The sequence below is a fragment of the Lycorma delicatula genome, chromosome 3 (genome assembly GCF_047948215.1).
Source record: "Lycorma delicatula isolate Av1 chromosome 3, ASM4794821v1, whole genome shotgun sequence".
Classification (NCBI taxonomy): Eukaryota; Metazoa; Arthropoda; class Insecta; order Hemiptera; family Fulgoridae; genus Lycorma; species Lycorma delicatula.
Genome location: NC_134457.1, coordinates 45,397,131 through 45,417,599, shown reverse-complemented (window position 1 = coordinate 45,417,599; position 20,469 = coordinate 45,397,131). Strand labels below are relative to the sequence as shown.

The 20,469-nt window shown below is 29.6% G+C and overlaps 1 protein-coding gene across 1 annotated transcript in view; it reads left to right on the top strand.

Moving 5' to 3' along the window:
* The first annotated feature begins 795 nt into the window (after positions 1–795).
* eEF2 (eukaryotic translation elongation factor 2) overlaps positions 796–20,469 on the top strand; it is a 39,715-nt gene continuing 20,041 nt past the window's right edge. Inside the window, exons 1-5 of the mRNA XM_075359721.1 lie at positions 796–914; positions 10,558–10,772; positions 14,686–14,879; positions 16,045–16,253; positions 18,326–18,450. Of these exons, the coding sequence (XP_075215836.1) occupies positions 912–914; positions 10,558–10,772; positions 14,686–14,879; positions 16,045–16,253; positions 18,326–18,450 (746 nt within the window). The 5' untranslated portion in view covers positions 796–911. The remainder of the gene's footprint in view (positions 915–10,557; positions 10,773–14,685; positions 14,880–16,044; positions 16,254–18,325; positions 18,451–20,469) is intronic.

The window sequence follows — 20,469 nt, the reverse complement described above, 5'->3', positions numbered from 1 at the left end:
CGGCTAATCGTTTTTTAGTTATGCGAGATACATACGTAAATACTTACGTCATGCTGAAACTAGTCAAAATGGATTCAGGGATGGTTAAAATGGATATTTACATTAAAATCTGAAAATCGAAATTTTTTCGCGATCACAATACTTCCTTTACTCCATACAAGGAAGTATAAATGCCAGATCCACTAGCTATTTGGAATAAATGGATACATTTACAATTTTGTTTATATTTTATAAAAGTTACGACATTCATGAAAATTAAACGGAGAGATAAAACAGAATATTTATTTTACTAAATGTTTTACTAAAGAATTATCTGACATCTGAATAGTTTATATTGCTCTACTATAGAATACCTTTACTCTGTAAAAAAACGAACACTAAAACCGTATTAATGTTTTTTAACATTGCTTAAGTTAACCAAAGGAACAACGCTTTGAATGTCCCGGTTTTGAAACATCGATTGCCTCAGTAATAGAATTATTCGATTTTATTTATATGTATCAGCCCCTGAAATTTCATTCCAACCAAGAAATTAAACTGATCTACTTTAATTTATATTTTTATAATAATAAACCTTTTTTTAAATTAAGAAATATCGAAGAATTAGTTGCTTCGCAAATTTACTTGTGCAGTTAGTTAAACAATAAGAAACTATTAATATTTTTTTTAATAAAGATAGGTCGAGAATTTTATTTGGTATTTTAATTATTTTTTAAAAATTAAGTTTTTAGCGTGACAAGTAATTGATTTTAAATATTTGAAAATTTTTCTTGTATTTCTTTGGCTTTACCGGAAATAAGTTATATAGCTGCTGTCCAGATCTCGTGGCACTCTTCCTTTTGCAGGGAGTCTGCCTTCGTTGGCAGCTTCGTTTAGTGCGTTGTGTGAAAAGTAATCAGTACCCATCCAAAATGGTATGTATGAAAAGTAATTTATTGTGCTATTAGTGTATTTTAATAATCCCTATTTTGTGTTCTGTTTAATTTCATTGGTAAATTGTGGTATAATAATTACAGAATGATAAAATTGTTGCACCACCACCCGCAATAAACTTCAGTTGAAACTTGTTTAACACGTTTTCATATAATTTTTGCGTTGTATTATTATTTTATTCTGTTAAATAAAAATATAATTTTTTGAGTACTTTATGAAGATTTAAAAAAAATAATAACCGGGTTTATTTCACAACAATCAAAATCGGAAAATAGGCTTGGCCTAATTCGTGAAGTAGCAGCTTGTTACTGTAGTTCTTTTTATTTTTTGACGTATAAAAGAATAACATTTAGTAAGTTAGCGATAGGTTTGCTAGATGAACTATTCGTTACTTTAACAGCACTATCCATACTTAAAATTTTGAAGGTTAATTTTCATCGTGCTTTCAGTCGTAAACGTAGTTAAACGTGATGCCTTCAGGAACGGTCAGAATCTGTGCTTTGTACTATTAACAGTTTTGAGAACAGTAATATATTTTTTCGTGATTTTGTATTGCACTATATGGAAAATAAATCATAAGTTTCTTATATAAAAATGCACGAAATAGTTTTTCAGTTTACAATTTTATAATTTAGGACAGTCGCCTTTTTTCTTTTTTTTAAGGTAAACAGCCGTTTACTTCAAGAAAGCGAGATATCATGTTTACATGGCTGAAAATGTAATTGTCACGAGGATTTAATCTATGTATTGATTCTTTTTTTTCTTGTAACCTAGACGATATGAAATAGTTTTTATAAACTTGAAATTGCTGTGCCAAATCAGTTGCATTAAAAATAAAGCAGCGTCTGATGACAAAATAAGGTCTTATTTTTATAGGACTCTTATTTTGATTATAAACTACTTAGTGCTTGAAGTTGCAGTTAGTAAATTGGTCATGCTGAATGGAAATCCCCATTTTTTCATCCTCATAATTATTGACATTTAAACTTAAAATTGACCACAATATATGCTGCCTTATTGACCATTCTAATCTTATACTGAATGTAAGTTATAAGCATTACTGAAGTTTCTAATTTTTATTATTGAATCAATATAATATTGTATCTGACCAATGGGCATTTTAAAAGTTATTAAAATTATTTTTGATAATTAGTTGATCCGTGTAATAATTTGCCTGATAGCATTGAAAAATCAACACATCATTTTATAACACAATTTTTATATATAAAATCTGTTACAAAAGTGTTTGCATTGCAACAAATTACAGTGGTAATTGCTCTGGCTTAACAGGCCTTCTGTATTCAATACTGCTTCAGAATTGAAGTATATGTTAAATAAAAATATTTTAACAGGTTTTCATATATTGCATGGTAATCGTTAGGTAATTGTTGATTATTACCTTTTTACGTGCAATATTTTCCTTATACATTAAATGTTCTTGTTTCCATATTGCAGACAAATTACAACAGCACCTTTATGTTAAATGTGTAAATAAATTAAAATTCTTTTTTTTACTTTGACATAAGCAGCATTTAAAATTACTCTGTTGCTTGCCCCTCCCCACACTTAATACCTGGCAGGTCGCAACAGTGATCAATTGCTCAGATAATTTTGTCATACTGGGAACATATTTTTATTAATCATTAGGTTTTCACATGTCGCCTAAATCCTAAACTGACTGATTAGGGATCATAACTATCTCTGATAATTATCAGTTTGATTGTTTAATCATGCTTGTGGTTATTCAGATTCTGAATACCCATGTAGTTAAGTACATAAAATCATGTCATCTGCTTAAATTTCAAACTGCAATATTCAACTTTAATTTTACAAATTTATTTGGTACCTATGTATAATGTAGCAGCAGTTCATGTGGGAATTTTCTGATCAATATAAAATTATATTTTTTGTAAAAAAATATCGATATAGATTTTTAAGTTATTAATCTATTTTCTGATTTAGAATTTCTTTCCAGTGGAATTTGAAACCATCCATTTAACTTTCATAATTTTAAAAAGTTACAGCCTCTGATAATGCTACATACTCGTGAAAGTTGTAGTTGCATAACTATACAAGATTTCCAATATATATTAAGTTATTGAGCATATCTTATTACATATGGTGACTTCTATTTTCTATCAACATTATCACCTAAACAATCTGTAATTAATTTTTAACACTTTCGAAAGTTAGTTTTAAATCTCTAGTTAAATATAAATATTTTAAAATTCTATATGCTTGTTTTACTTTGAAATTGCTTAAATAACTTGCAGTGTAAAAGCTTCATTTGGTCTTGTTCCTGAACTTTTACAAACGTTCATCTATTAGAATTTTGTATTTTACTCTCCATTTCATCTGCAGGTTCTAATTTGAAATTGACTTCCATTAGTGTAGTGTATAATTTGGCTTTTTCTAAATTATAACTTTTTTAATGATTTAATATAATTCTCCTGGCTCAGTCTGAATGTTTCTCTCAAGACTTATTATTAATACTTATTCCTGTGTAATTCCTTACTTTTCCCATGTCTTCATTTTAAGATGTTCTTTTAACTTCTTTAATCATAGTTTGATCTTTATTTCATAGTGATAAGTCATCTACAAATATTAGAAATGTAAATATTTGCGTGTAAACAATAATCACAATTTCTTCTTTTGAAACCTAACTTCCTTGAATTTATTGAAACATTCATACCAAGTTCTGGTATTATCTCTTAAAACTATATAAAAATTCTAACAATCTAAATATATTTTATACTTTTATCATCTTTCATAATCTATTGGTTGATTAACATAAACTTCAGATTATTTTTCCATTTAAAAAGGCTGTTTCTTACATGCATTTGATCAATATTGAAACTTTTGACAACAAATATTAACAAAAATTTTAAAGTTTTTGTTCAACTTTTCCCGTTGAAAACTTGACTAACCTAACCTGCCTTTAAATTCACTTTTTCTGTCACTAAAAACCATTTTCCAAGTTCTATTAATCTATTTGTAGCTTTTTATTTTAGCAATTTTCAGATTCACTGCGTAGCAGTGAATTACATCACACCTATTTTTCTTACTCTCATGTATCTAGATTCTTACTTCATTACATTCATTAGTTTTACTTTCAGGCTCTATTGAATTGGATTTTTTAATCTGGTTTGATTCATTTTTCTCATCAATTACATTGTCTAAAATCTACATACGTGTTGTATTCTTTATTATGTCAGCAGTTTTGCATTTATTATTTATAAAAATTCAGTTGCCTACTTCTGTATATCCTAACAATTTTCTTAATTTCCCTTGGTCATAGTTTGGTTTTCTTAGTTTATATGGAATTCTCAAAAAATACTCGAACTTCCATATAATTTTTACCTACTTGGCACTAGGTTTTTCACATAAAAAATGTCATAAGGTGTTTTATGTTCCGTAGTGTTAGTTAAGAGTTCTATTTTTCATATAAGCTGCATTTTAATCACGTATGGCCAACAAATATTATTTTTTTACTTTAGCCAACAAACACCTAGCTTTATCCGTAATTGATTTGTTGTATCTTTCTGCTGAACCATTTTAACTAATGAGTCTAAGGTGGGCATGGAATTATATGTGTACTTTTTTTTCTAACTAACACATTTGCATTCAAATATTTTCTTTAACGTTATCGTTTTTTTATTATTTTACCAATCACAATTTCTGCTACATCTATGAAACAATTCGGACTGAGATTTAGTACAATAAAAGTTTGCTAGCTTATGATAACCATCTGTGAATGATAAAAAAATCTCTCCATAATTGCCTGCAGTTGCTTAAGGCGCATTTAAATCTGTATAGATCATTTCTAAAATGTCTTTGGTTTATTTTTCCATTTTAAAATATAGTTATCCATTTTACTTTTTATACCTGTTGCACACCTCATATATTCTGATTCTATTTTTTTTTTATACACCAATTATTTATTTTTTATGAAGTATTTAAATAATTAAAATTTTTGTCCCAACATAAGATGCCATTTTTCTTTTAAAATTGTTTTACTTTCATTATTTACTAAACTTCATGTACAGTTATTTTGTTTTTTATAAACTCATTATATAAGTTTCCATGCAGATAAGTTTTTCAGATGACCAACTACCGCAATGGAAAAAATTTTCTTTTCGATCAGTGTAAAAGCCACTTGACTTAAGACAAAATCCTTCAGTTTGCCCCATTAGATCTTTTCTTCAATTGATCTTTAACCATCCCATCCTCAGATAATACATGAATTAAATCTCCAATGTAACTGTAAGATAACTTTTTAACATGTATTTTACTTTCTCATGTTTGGTGAATTTTGGATTAGCTGCTTTGGATTTGTTTATTGCTATCTCAGATTCATCAAGAAATGTCACTTCTGTAAAATGTTTCAATGCTTTTACATGTCATACAACTTTTGAAAATGTTATATGTTGTATCAAGTTCATTGATATATTCTAGTTGTTCATTCAAAGTGATGTTACAGATATAGTTAATAGCTTTAATACAGCTACTTTCAAACATAATATATTATCCACATCACCTTTTACCTCTTGTAACGTTACAGTTTTTCATCTCTAAACTGAAAATTCTTTTTTTGATTTGATTACTCAAGTCCCATCGAAAAACTGTATCACAATGTCAACTATTTTCATGTACACAATTTTGCTTAACTTTTAATAGGAAAAAAAATTTCACATTGTTTTAATTTATAATAGCTACTTAAACATTTATTTTCATGTTTTTTTTATTAACATTCCATGCCCTGCTACATTGTTGAAATAACTGTTTAAATTAGCAGTTAGAATTAGATTGTATTAACTTATTAAAATAATTAGAAACATTAAAATAGTGAAATCAAATTATAATAATAAGTTATTGATGTGTTTTGTACATTTGACAATTTTATTAAGACTGAAATTATTTACCACTTTCTAATATCTGCTGCACAGCCTTGCCAACATAAATGCAAATTTGTTAAATATTTTATGTGATTATTTATTAATTATTCAACATCTAGAAATTCTCTATAAATCAGAATGTATGATTAGTGGATTGTGCTATGTTCATTAACATTTAAAGAGCTAGACTTGTGGGATAATTTAAAATGTATGTTTGTGATTTTCTCCCTCTCCTTGAAGAGATATTTTTCTACAGCTTGATTAGTTTAACTTGTGCATTATTGAAACACATTGTTTTATCAAGAGAGAAGACCTGAGGTCAAGGTTTTCACAGATATTGCGGTTGTGTTTTTTCAACTTACAGAAAGATTATAAAGAGAATTTTTTCATTGTCCTAATATAAATGTTGAATTTTATTGCTGTACATATGTGTAAATTATATTTTTAGTTTATTGGTCAGATATATTGACAGTTTATCAGTTATATAATATTGCCATTTGATACCTAAATATTTTTTAATCCAGAAATTTATGTCTGTAGATAATAAATATTTATTAAAAATTCAGATTAATATATAAATTTTATTTAATAATGTAAAAGTAAACATATTTAGACTTAAGTGAAAATTTTCTTTTTTTTAAATTACAAATTGTTAATGAAAAATTATGTGAGTCTATACTACTATACTATTGTTTTCATTCTGTATTATTATGTAAAATATGGAAAATCAATTCTTTTGAAATTATGTCTTAAAAATTTACGTTAATGTGTGAATTGTTAAAGAAAGTAGAATAAATCTTGAACCTTGGTCCTAGAATACTAGGTTATCTGTTACAGAATGGTACAGGTAATTTCATGATATTGTGCTGTCTGCATGATTGTTTGTTGCATAGCAGAACCTTAGCAAAAAAAAAATTTATAAAGAAGAAATGTCTTTACTATTAGCAGATGGATGGTATGTCTTTCTGAAAGCGGTCTTCGAATGTGAAGGAGTAAATATCATGCAGTTAATTTAGAACAACAGTTGTTAAAATTGGGTGTTAGAGCTGTTGTTGATGGGGGAGTGACTGCACTACATAGGGCATGGTAATCCATCCAGCCCTATTACTGTCTTCCCAAGGTCTTGATACTGTCTTCCCAAGGGCGGTCTTCATTATGATGTTTATAGAGGGCGGAGGGATGTAGGTTTGAATTTTGTTGTTACATATTACACATTTTGAAAGGTACGAGTTTAGCATTGTACTGACTCGTTATTTAGTTGATGGTTAGGCATTTACAATCACAAGTGTTGGTATTAAAATTGGACTATACACAGAGTTTGCCCTTCTGCAGACGCTGTTAGCTAGTTCTTATTGGGTGATATTGTAGGAAAAGAAGAGTGAAGATGTCCGAAAGAAGCCTAAAGTGATGGCATTGGTTGAGATAATAATTTTTACTGATGTAAATGTCTGCCGAGACATTTGCATTGGTGGCATTCTGAATGAAGTGGTGACTGAGATGTAATCAGTTATATCGGAGGGTCTAAAGACAACCTCCAGTAAAGCACCTCAGGGCTCAGAACAGAGGGGGTGGTGTGGCGACCAGGTCACCACTAACTGAGTGTCTTCCCCTATGGGTTGGGATGTGTGGTAGATAAAGCATAAATAATGTTGTCATTACATAGGTAGGGTTTTTGAAAAATTTCCTAGTCCTCTTAAGTTGAGAGCAGTAAAAATGTTTGCACAAGATATTTTATAACAGTCTATATATATATATATATATATGTGTGTAAGTATGATAATGCAGTACAGGACTGCATTTTAAAACTTGATATAGCAATTATTCATTTTTAAGTGAACTATATATATTTCTGAGGTTTATCCTGTTTCTGTTTATCCTCTAGGAGTTACTGTTCAGGTATTACTTATGAGGATGATATATATGAGTGTAAATGAAGTGTAGTCTTGCACAGTCTCAGTTCAACCATTCCTGAGATGTGTGGTTAATCGAAACCCAACCATCAGAGAATATTGGTATCCACAATCTAGTATTCAAGTCCGTATAGAGGTAACTGCCTTTACTAGGACTTGAATGCCTAGAACTCTCAACTTCCAAATTAGCTGATTTGGGTAGCTGCATTTACTACTAGACCAACCTGATTGGTTTGTCTCTGACATCTAAACTTACCTTGCCCTTTGGTACACTTGGGTGGCCAGGGTATGTTTATATCTTGTAATAGTTGATCAGATAAATCTCCCATGTCACATTGCTTCCACAAATATCACAAGAATGTAGAAATTCTCTTAAGTTTCTAGACAGAGAGATTTAAAGAGAAGTCTAGAGTAGCACTACTGCATTCTTGTTTTATTTTTCTTGATTCTCCATAGATTTTCCAACAGTCTGGAATTATTTGTGTACCAAATAAAATACAGGCTGTAATTGTTTCATAGAAACTGGATATGTCATGGCATACACGAAACAGTTTTTGTTGATCTCTGGGTTTTTTCCCAGGCCAGCAATTTTGATGTGACTTCCAACAAATGATTAACACAAACTTTTCAGTAATTTTCTTATTGTCTGTAGAAGTATTTGGAGACATTTCGAATTCAGTCAAAAAAATTGTTGCAGTTATTCACAAACTTGTGTGCAAATGAAATTAATAATTGTTTCGAGCTTTTCGGCCAAGTACTTTTGCTCAGCGACTCATCCATACAACATCCTTGTTTATAAAATCACAACTTGTGTTTGTTGTTAGAAAGCTGTAAATTCATTACATTAATGCAAAATTTGTGTGCATTGCAATAAGAACTTAGTGGTACTAGATTTATTAGGTTCTCTGCATACTAATTCTGTAAGCAACATTATTGAATTGGTACACTTTAAAAAAGAATGTAATTTGACATCTTTACAGATTGACTTATTTAATTTTAAATTACAGAATATTTACAGTTAAGTAAAGGCAGGTTATACCATGACAAGAAGTAAACAAGTAGAAATATACAATAAATCAACACAATGTAGTGATAGAAATCCATAGTGAATTAGAGATAAAAAAAAGTAGCTAAGTAAGCACCAAACGAGTAATTACAACTACTCTGTAACATAGTGTAAATACTGTTCAAAGTTAACTGTATGAACATATTTTATTACTAAATTAATATGAATGAATAAATTTGCTGAAAATACTCCCATACTAAAGATCCAAATTGAGTAATATGTTTGCTAATGTACTAAAATAATTATTAGTATGAATTAATTATTATGCTTATTAAAGACTAAAAAAATGCTTATTAAAAAAAAAAAATTTGAATGGATATAGTGTTGAGGTTATAAGTAGGTTTTTGTTCCTATTAATTTATTGATTAATTTTTGTTTATCATGAAACCTTTGCAGTTGTAAGAAAGCTTCACTTTTCTGAGAAACGAGTAGCTGTAGAAAACTGCAGCTCTTCAGTTTTTGAATGTACTACTCATTTTAGTGAGGCAGAATCCAAAAAGAGTGCATCTATTAATCAGTAAATTAAGTGAAATGAAAAACTATGATTTTAAAAGGAATAATTTGATAGAATGGTTTTATAATTCACAATATTACTGGTAATGTTTATTCATACTGGGAAAAACATCCCTCATATTTTTTCAAGTTTATAAGTAGCTCTTTATAAGGACAGCAGCAGTTCTCATATCATGGTTAGTAATCCATGGTAATTTGATTTCTTTTTTTTTAGGGAGATTGGAACAGGTGCAGTGAGGATTACTATTGACTGTTTTGCTGTTTTCCTCAGTGCATTTTCTACTGTTTTAAGTAGGAATAATACACATTTCACATAAAGTTTTCAAAGATTAATTTTAAATTATGTTAATTTTCTTTTATTTGCTGTATTGGTAGTTATGCTTCATTGATTATTTAGAAAGAATTTGTTTTACAAGATAGGCTTATGTTAAAAGTATAACAAATCAAAATAGTTTAAATATTCTAAAAGTAAATAGTGATAAAAATAACATTTACCAGAAAAATATTTTATAGATAGATTTTAAATGCATTAACGCACCAAACTATAGCTTTTGAGAGAGTTTATTTATTTAAACTGATAAATGGGTAACAAGAATAGTTTATTTGATGTTATCTAATCCACTTATATGTACAACTATGATAAATTTAAAACTTGAATTCTTTCTGTGATTATATTCCTTGCCAGTTTTAAAATGTTTCAGTATTTATAGCTTATGAATCTGCTGAAGTACAGAACTGAAGGAAATGTCTTGCCCTGTATTTCTGATAATTTTTATACAGATCCTGCACAATCAGTTTGTATTAACTAAAATTTTCAAAATAAAGAGGAACTTTTGTTTTAAAAACCATACACATAATTATTTTTATATCTTACCCTTAGTAGATCAGTTAACTTTAGAATCTGTCTTAACAATTCACAAAGATTCTAAAAAGCATTGTACCTTTTTAACTTTATCCTTTGTAATTAAGTTTATAAACCATTGAATAATTTTTCTGCTGTAGTTTGTGAAGTTATTAATGTAATTTTACTATCATACTAAAGATTATAATGGGTTTTCTGTCAATCCAATGGCTGTATTTTCTTTACAAGAGATATTGTAAATTTCCCTTGTTTATTTGTTGTTAGAGAATTTTAATTATTAATTGAAGTAAAAAATACTTAATGGTTCTTTTTTTATAGTTGCCTATTAAAGATACAAACTGTTATTGGGGTTTAAACAATTTTGTTGTTTTGTTCCAGGTTAATTTTACAGTAGATGAAATCCGTGTGATGATGGACAAGAAACGGAACATCCGTAACATGTCTGTCATTGCACATGTTGATCATGGAAAGTCTACATTGACTGACTCCCTTGTTTCCAAGGCTGGTATTATTGCAAGTGCCAAAGCTGGTGAAACACGTTTCACAGATACAAGAAAAGATGAACAAGAGAGATGTATTACAATTAAATCTACGTAAGTTTTATAAAGTAATTTACATACAATCTAAAGGTTATATCTCTTGCACAAAGAGTCATTCTATAATCATTGTTGTGGGATCTCCATGAGGTGACTGTGTTAGAATGACAGTGCATATGGAGTAAAGTAAATAAAACTACAGTCTTGCTGATAGTCGTCTTCAGAACCTCTATCCTTATGTTCATTTGAGGTTGACAAAGGCTTGAATGGTACATCTGAATTTTGTTTACTGATATATATATATATATATATATATAGAGCTTTTGTGGTCCAATTCATTTAGTTAACAGTGTTCCCATATTAGTTTTTATAACTTAACTTTGTATTTTCACTGCTGTAATCTTCATTTTTTAATTACAAATTAAAATATCCTTTGTATTTTAATAATATTGAAAAAACAAAGTATTGAAATTAATTTTTCCATAAATTTCAAATAGTTCTGGAGGGTTATGTAATAAATGTACAATTATGATGTAACATGCCTACTGTTCAACCCTGAGTAAGCCATCTTATTTTCAAAAGTTATGAATAAACAGTTTTAAACTGTGTGATTCAGTTCAATTTTTTAATGCAGTTGCTCTGGTGTACATAATTGGTGTAATGTTCATGTGAGACAATTTTGAAACGTAGGGTTAAGTGGTTATCTCATTTTGTTAGAAGTTTCTGACTGCTCTGCTACCCTGCACAGTTGCCAAGAACAGTTTTACAACCTTAATGATAAAATTGTGGATTCATATTAAAGGCTCGTGAAGGCCACACATCTGCAAAGTCAAATGTAGATAAAAAAAGATTTTAAAAAGCTTTTTATTTAGAAATCCCTGAAAATGCTGCTTTGTGGAAAAACTTTGTTTAGCAAACACCATACACTAATCAATAGAGATATTAAGGATATAAAGAAAGAAATTATTATTTCCTTAAAATACAACAGCAGTTTTGCCCTGGTATTTTTAGATGCTGTCTCAGTTGCCATATGAACAGTGATGTATTTCAAATATCTGAGATTCAAGAGCTACTTTCTCTGAGAATAATGTTACTACTACAGAATATATTCGTAGTACAGCGAATACCAACAGTGAACAGAGTGAAATTATGGCGTGCAAAGCCTAAATATTTTCAGTTTGTTGGTGGGCTTTGCATGCTTGTGTGTAGCAGAGTATCTTTGGTTTAATGAAAAATAATTGAAGTAAGAAATTATTCTTCTCATTTCCCTTAGCAAGCCTGGCATTTAAGCTTGAAATTGGCATGGTCATTTTTTAAATGACATGCCAATTTTATGAGTACTCATTTTTTCAAATTATTTTGGTTGTTGCACTTTATATTAACTTTTTAATTTATTTTGCTAGTGTAAATTTCAAACTTCATAGTTGGAAAAAAGAAATTCAGATTATTTTAAATGTATTTTAACTATGAATGGTGAAAGTGTTGTCTTAATGCGTATTTAAAAGTCGGATATGCAAATTAAGCTAGAGAAGCAATTTTTTTTTATCTAGAAAGAACACCCAACCGATTAAAACCATAGTCGTAAATTCAGAAATATAACTGAAAAAAATCACTTTCTATATATAACTTTTAATCCTATTAAGAACAAACAAAGCTGTAGAAATCTTATGGAGAAAAGACAAATGAAACTATGACATTACAGCTCAAAAAAGTTTACCTGTTAAAAAAAATGTATTTAGATTGCAAACAATAAGATGAACTGTGATTTAATCTTATTATAATGGCCATTTTAATTGTTAAAAATAATAATTGAAAACTAAAATTCAGAGTAAATAATAATTATTTACAATTAGGGACACTCCCCTCCAGTTTTGATGAAATTTTGAGTATACTTTATTTAAGACCTAGGTTATTTGTTACAATTGAAATTTTAATTTGGAAACTATTTTCACTCAAGTAATGTCTTATAAGTTGCACAGTACCTTATCAAAAATTTTGTAATTCAACACTGCACAAGTGTAAATGGATATTTTAGACTAAATAGTTTGGTTAAGTTCGTTAATTTTATGTTAAGAATGAGATTAGATTCACTTAAACTAAATTAAGTTAGGTTAAGTGCAGTACTCATTATTTAAGATTAAATAATTTGGTTTAAGTGAAATTTGAGTAGTTAGGTAACTAATGATTTTGTGTATTGAACTTGCTCATAAGATATCAACATAACACTCGTTTCTCTTGTTCATCTCACCTAATTAACCTTAAATATTAAAATGTCTGAAAGTTAAGCTAAGTCCATAATTATGCACAGTAACAAATTTAGTGTGAAAATAATGTATAATTACACATTGTACAGTGCTGGATTATGAAATTTTTGGTGACTACACTATGTAACTTACAAGGGACGCAAGTAATTGTAACGAATATCTTAAGTCCTTAAGATATATTTCAAACTTCATCAAAATCAGAGGAAGTACCTAATTGTAAATAATTATTGTACTGTTATAAGATGGCAAAATAAATTTTAATAACAATCTGTTTTCAAAGTAACGCAACCTGTGTTGTAAGGTGTGGCCAACTATTTTCTTTGTTTACTCAACACATTAAAAAAAAATCTTTATTTAGAATAGGGGTCATTTGGACTAATTGAATGAAAAAAATAAAACATTTCTGTAGTAATGATTGAAAATGAAATGAGTAGAAACAGATGCACTCTGGGTTTGAAATTATTTTTGTGGCATCATTATTTTTTGTCAGCAAGGGGGGAAATTCATACATCCTGGCAAGTACAAGTTTTTCGTAATGTTTCAGTAGCTTCTTCATTCCCTTAAAAATTTTTTTTTTTTGCTTGATCTTGCCACAAAAAGTTGAACTGTTGGTTATGCAGGTGGAATTTATTACTGTATGGAGGATGCCATGCCAGACTGGGATTTGAAGTAGGACCTCCAGATGAAAGACCAAGACGCTATTACTCCACCATAGATATGTCAAATTCCATTCACCAGTGACAATCCAAGCAGTAAAGCCACTTTTCAATTCTGCATCATAGTCAAACCGTTATGATGCAAGCCACTGATTTAAGGTGAAGAAAAGAAGAAAATTGCTGGGAGCTTAGTCAGGGCTATAGGGTGGATGGTAAAGGATTTTCCAGTAAAATTTTTATTTCCATTTGCCATTATATGGCTGGGCATTCACGCAAAAACAAAATCCCACAGTTTTTTTTTATATATATATAAGCTTAAGATATTTTTAATCTGCATTTACAATAGTGGTGATCACTAAATTCAACAAGCAAGACATTGTTTTGGTCCCAATGTTTGAAAAATGTCCACGATTGCAGTTACTGCTGCTTAATTTTTTATGGTCCAATTTTTCAGTTTAATATTACACAAATCAAACTTGAAACATCAGAGACAATTGTCCAACTCTGGTTTCCTCAACTTTCATTCAACATGTCCATTATGACTGATATGCAGTGGTTACACGTTCATCATGAACATTTATTCGTTTTTTTCACGATGAACTGACTTACTTTAGCATCTCATAATATCCAGCTCGTAAATGTCAAATTTGCCTGAGAATTTCAACCACAGAATTATTTTTTTTCGCCATTAAAAATCAGTTGCTCTTCTTCATTCTTCACACTTTGTGAGATCTCAAATTGTAGCACTATTTATAAACAGATGAATGTAAACAACTAATAAAAGTTAGACTAATTATTGTATAATAACAGTAAGAAAATTAATATACCTAACTGTTAATTGAGCTACACAAGTGCAATCTGTTAACATCATGTTTTGCCAACAATAAATTCAAAACTGACCTTACTTTAAAAACGCTTTCTAATTGCACAGTAAGTTTGTAATTTTTAGGCAAACTTTTCTCATTATTAAATTATGTTGATGGGTGTAATATATTTTGTATATTATATGCATTTATGCTATGCTAATTATAAATTTGTCTTTTTTTCCAGAGCTATTTCTATGTTCTTTGAGTTACAAGATAAGGATTTAGTTTTCATTACCAATCCTGATCAGAGAGATAAGGGAGAAAAGGGATTTCTTATTAATTTAATTGATTCTCCTGGTCACGTCGACTTCTCAAGTGAAGTAACAGCTGCCCTTCGTGTAACTGATGGTGCATTAGTTGTTGTTGATTGTGTGTCAGGTTAGTTTGTTGTGTTAATTTCAAAATATTTGTAAAAAAATTTCATTTTAATTAAATTTAAGTAATATTTTTCTTGTTATTTTTAATCTGTTAAAGACATTCTGTTGATAATAGAAGTTCACAGTTAAATTTAAAAAAACTGATAAGCTGAAAAATCTTATATGATTTTCGTTTAGAATTGTTGTGCCCTACATGTGAACATTATGAAGTAGGTCAAATCGTTGATATTCTGCATTACACAATCGATCTTAATATTCATTTTTATTAACTCTTGCTTCCTAAGTGCGGTGGCTGTAGACTTGAGATGTTCTTTCAATACCTTCCAATATTGGTTATTCACTCTGCAACATTCTCTATTTGTATTTCTTGAGTGAATATTATTTTTAAATTCATTTCAGACTTTATAAGATTAGTCCCATGTATTCACGGTAATCTAAGAATTGTACCTTATCCATTTTGAATATTTTCAATAAATCTGAGAAGTGTAATTTTTTTTATATGTTTATTGAGTGGAGCTAATAATATTTATTGATAGTTGGAGGTCTATAGCTTTTTAGACTTTAACAGTACTAAAATAAATCAATGTCATATGATTAAAGTAAGTAAACTTAGTTTAAAATATGCAGACGCTTTTACATACAATTTTTACTACTCACAGTCAGTTAATTTACAGCAATCTCATGAGTACTAGTGCCCAACCAACAATTGAACCACCATTTGTAATATTTTCCAAATTCAAGCGACCAGCACTATTTTCATATTCTGCCTTCTAGAAGCTTAGGAAATTATAACAAAATAATTGTAAGATTTTGAGAAAGATTTTAGACATCAGTGATTGATATACCCTAATAAATAAACCCCCTCCATCACTCTCTAATCCCTTTTCCTTATGCTCATACCTTTTCTTCCCCATTAACAATGTACATCCAAACCTGTTAGGTTCTCTGTGCTAAGGATGCTGGATGAAGACCTTTTTATCCTTGGTATCTCAATAAGTAATAGAGGAAATATGTATTGGATAATTATGATTAAAGGTGCTGTGTCTAAATCCTACAAAAATTACATTTTTTGTTTATAAAGATTTTTGTAAAGCAATGAAGTTATTAATTTTTTATTTTCTTGTGATTGTTCAATCTTAATGCTGTGCATTTGTCATATTATTTAGGTGTGTGTGTACAAACTGAAACCGTACTGAGACAAGCTATTGCTGAGAGAATAAAGCCAGTACTTTTTATGAACAAGATGGACCGGGCTTTATTGGAATTGCAGCTCGACGCTGAAGATTTATACCAAACTTTCCAGAGAATTGTAGAAAATGTTAATGTTATCATTGCCACTTATAGTGATGACAGTGGTCCAATGGGTGAAGTGCGGGTGAGTTGTGATGTGATTTTTTTTTCCCCCTAATGTTACAAGGTTTGTAAGTGTCAACTCATTTATCAGAGAATGAATATTAAATATTTTTTTCTTGAAAGTAAGGTGATAAAAATTGTAAAGGTGTTATTTCTTTATTTTCTTTTACCACTTTTCTCCTGCATAAAGCGTCATTTTGAGTTGCTTCTGGGCATAGCTTAGAAGTAACTAGGACAGGATGACAGTGCTTATGGAGTATATTATATTAAAACACTCTTGTTGAAAGTTGTTTCAGAACCTCTATCCTTATGTTCTATTGAAATAAACGAAGACAAGAATGGTACATTTAATTACAATAAGAAAGTGTACTACTCTTATAATTTGTAAGTCTAATGATTAAATTATAAGTACATTTTTTTTATTACTATATTCTAATAAAACCATATACATATGGTGGTTATTTTGATGGAGTACATTATTACAATATTCAATAACACTAAAGCCTTGCCATTATAATTTTTATGTCGTTTGTAATAGAAGTAGAGAAGAATAGTGTATGTGCTAATTGGTTTTAATATACTGTTGTCAATTTAGTGGGACAATGCTTGAGCACAGTCCACCATCAGCACACGAGATGGGGAGTTTCAGCAACTGTTTGTATCCAAGAAAATAGAATTGAGCCAAGCAATCGGGCAAAGAAGTAAAAATTAAGAAAGCTAGAAAATCTAGAGATTGTTGGTGATAAAATGGTTGACATGAGCCCAACAGAAACATTTCTTTGAATATTCTAATCTGGGTTGTGTATTTGAAAGTTATATGTTTGAAAAGATATCATTGCATTAAATTTGGATAATCGTGAAATGTCATTTAATTTACCGACTGAGAAATTGTTTTTGAGTAGTACAAACTAGAATAAACTGAATTCTTTATCGAATTGATTTCCATTTTAAATGGAAATTTAAAAAAGTGGTTGTTCAGTTCACACGTGTAAGAAAAAAAGCAGATACACATTTAGATTTATGATAGAGGTGGATCAAAATTATATGAAGTAAAAGTTATTGAACTTTCAGATGAATGACATGTCATCAAGGAATCCTTCATTTATTCCGGTTTGTAGCAAACATATTATACAACACTAGAATCCAGGTTCTTGCATTTCAGTTTATCACAGTTGTAACTTTTGTGGACTTGGAACCAGTTCCCTTACCCAAATGATTGTGAAGAATTGTAAATTGAAGGAAGTAACAGCACCCGGTTAGAGACCATTTGCATTCATAGCAGAAGTTGATAATCCACAATCTACCTTCAAATACCAGGTTTCATTCTATTCCATTAATATTTGGATTTATATTATTGATATAAATTATAGTGTTAATTAAATAAATTGTAATAAAATTAAAATATTTTTTTATGAAAAATACCTTGATAACAACACTGCACCTTCTGAGTGTACCAGATAATTATATGTGCTTCAGTTGTCACCTTTGTGAGGGATATACGAATTAACTTTTTTTTCCATTAAAGTTTCAGAGCACCTGACTACCTGGAATGGAACAGGTCTGAGGCTCGGCATGTTACACCCTATAATTGTGCAGTACACACCCAACTTGTGTTAAGCAAACTTCTCTGCTTAGACTTACCCATCACAGACACCTGACCTAGCATGAAAAAGCTTATTTGTTGTGGGATGCAGATCTGATCTGACAGCAGTGTGAGGCAATAGGCTGCTTTCAAATTAAGGTTACATAGAAATCTGCCTCGAATAAAATTATTTTAAAATATTTCTTTACTGTCTGCTCTTAATAGTATGGTGACTGTTGACCCCATCACAGTCAATGGGGTGGATATTTTGATGTTAATTCACATGTTCACTAGCATTCTGTTGGCCTTCCCAGTGTGTAGCAGTCCGCTACTTGATTTTAAAATTGTGTAGTAGCTTTGGTGTTCCAGGTTGTTTTACTGTTGTGAAGGGAATCTTCATTTGTGAATGAAAAGTAAAACCATTATTAATATCAGTTCTTTTCTCAATCTTTCAGCAATATTTTTTCTTTTATTTTGTAAGATTTTTGTTAATTACGTCTAAAAAATTTTAGGTTGATCCAAGTAAAGGAAGTGTAGGATTTGGTTCTGGACTGCATGGTTGGGCATTCACCCTTAAGCAGTTTGCCGAGATGTATGCAGAGAAGTTTAAAATTGATGTAGTGAAACTTATGAACAGGTATGTTTTATTGATATTTCCTTTTTGTGAGCATTTTGATGCTAATTCCTGAGTGTATTCATAATATTGTAATGTTTCAATACTAGCAGAAAATATTCTATTTCTAATGATAAAAATATTTGTTTTTAATTTCTTTTTTATGCAGCTTCAGGGATGATTGTTCACAGGGCCTGTTCTGAACATCTTTTTGATTATATATTGAACAGCACACTTTCTGAGATGCTGCGGTTCACTTTATTATATCTCTTTCAGTCCGTGACCTTGGTTATGCACAATGTGCCATCTGGTTTTTAGGATAGAAGTTTTCCTTTAACTGATAAAAAGTAGGCTTGTAGTTAATAGATTGCAAACCCAGATTGCGTTAAACAGGGTTAACGTTTAAAAAGTTTATAATTTAAAGAAGTAAAGGCACAAGATGCTGCTTGTTCAGTTTCAGCCAGATGAAACTTTTTTGCGCTGGCTCTTTGTACATGACTGTAATAGGGTCATAATTTTTATTTACTAATTTGCCAGCTGACTAAAGTAACATGATATCATGGAGTACATTTGAGTTTTATTGCCTGTATGTATTGATTTAAGAAATGTGTATTATACAGTTACATAATGATCGTTAATGGCCAGTCAGTTTATAGCACTTGATCACATATTCAGTTTGTATACTTTTTAAATGCAGTTTTCTATGATGATTGTTCTTCACAGACCTGTACTGAACTTAGTTGTTGAAATACAGAACGGCCATCTGAGTCAGCTGCATTATTATATATAAAAGATTTTTTAAAATTATATATAGTGCACTAAATTTATTTTAGTATTTGCCAACTTATTGTCATCTGTGTGTGATAATATGTAGAGTTCATTTGAGGTTTATTACCTGTATATATTGATTTAAGAAATATGTGTATTTCACTGTTATCTATAGACAGTTTACAGCCAGTTAGTTTGTAACACTGGATCACTTAAAAATTATTTGTTGACCATTCAGTTATATACTTTTTAAATGCAGTTTTCTATGATGATTATTCTTCACAGACCTGTACTGAACTTACTAGTTGTTGAAAAACAGAATGGTCATCTGAGTCGGCTGCATTATTAACTATAAAGGTTTTTTTTTTATATAGTGCACATTTAATTTATGATGGATAGTATTTGCCAACTTACTTTTGTCATCTGTATGTGACAACATGGAGTACATTTAAGATTTTATTGCCTGTATATATTGATTTAAGAAATATGTGTATTATACCGTTATCTTGACACTTTATGGCCAGTTTATAACACTGGATCACGTAATTATTTGTTGGCTATTTAGTTACATACTTTTTAAATGCAGTTTTCTATGATGATTGTTCTTCACAGACCTGTTCTGAACTTACTAATTGTTGAAACATAGAACGGCCATCTGAGTCAGCTGCATTATTAATTATAAAAGATAGTTTTGTTTTTTTATTTATTTATATAGTGCACTATATTTATATATTGGAATTACTTTATCTAGAATCTTTTATGGCTTGGCTTGGCTGGTAGGAAACAATATCAAAAGATTGAGATTTTTTTTTGTGAAACAAAATCCTTGTGTGTATTTTTATGTTAATCCCTGAGGTATACTTAATGCAGCCATGAAGTTTAATGAAGTAGTATAATGCTCTTATAGTAAGTAAGTTCTTGAATATGCAATTGCTGAGAAATTTTTAGTGGCAGTTATTTTTTTGTTTTACATTAGCCTGTTTGCCAATTGAAACATGGCTACAATTTGCTTTACAGACCTCTACATCTATATACTTACCTAGTAAATATTTTTTACTTTACACTTGTTAGACAGAAAAATATTTCTAAATAAAAAATTGTAGAAATTGTTAAACAAGATTCTTCAGTGAGAAAATATTTTCAATCAGGGTAATGGAGTAGACTCCTTCTCTCACCAAAGGTCAGTAAATGAGTAGATTTAATGAAGATAAATTTACGTGATTTAGTAAGAGGGAAAATACTGAAACTGGAATTTTTAATGTGAAATATGCTGAA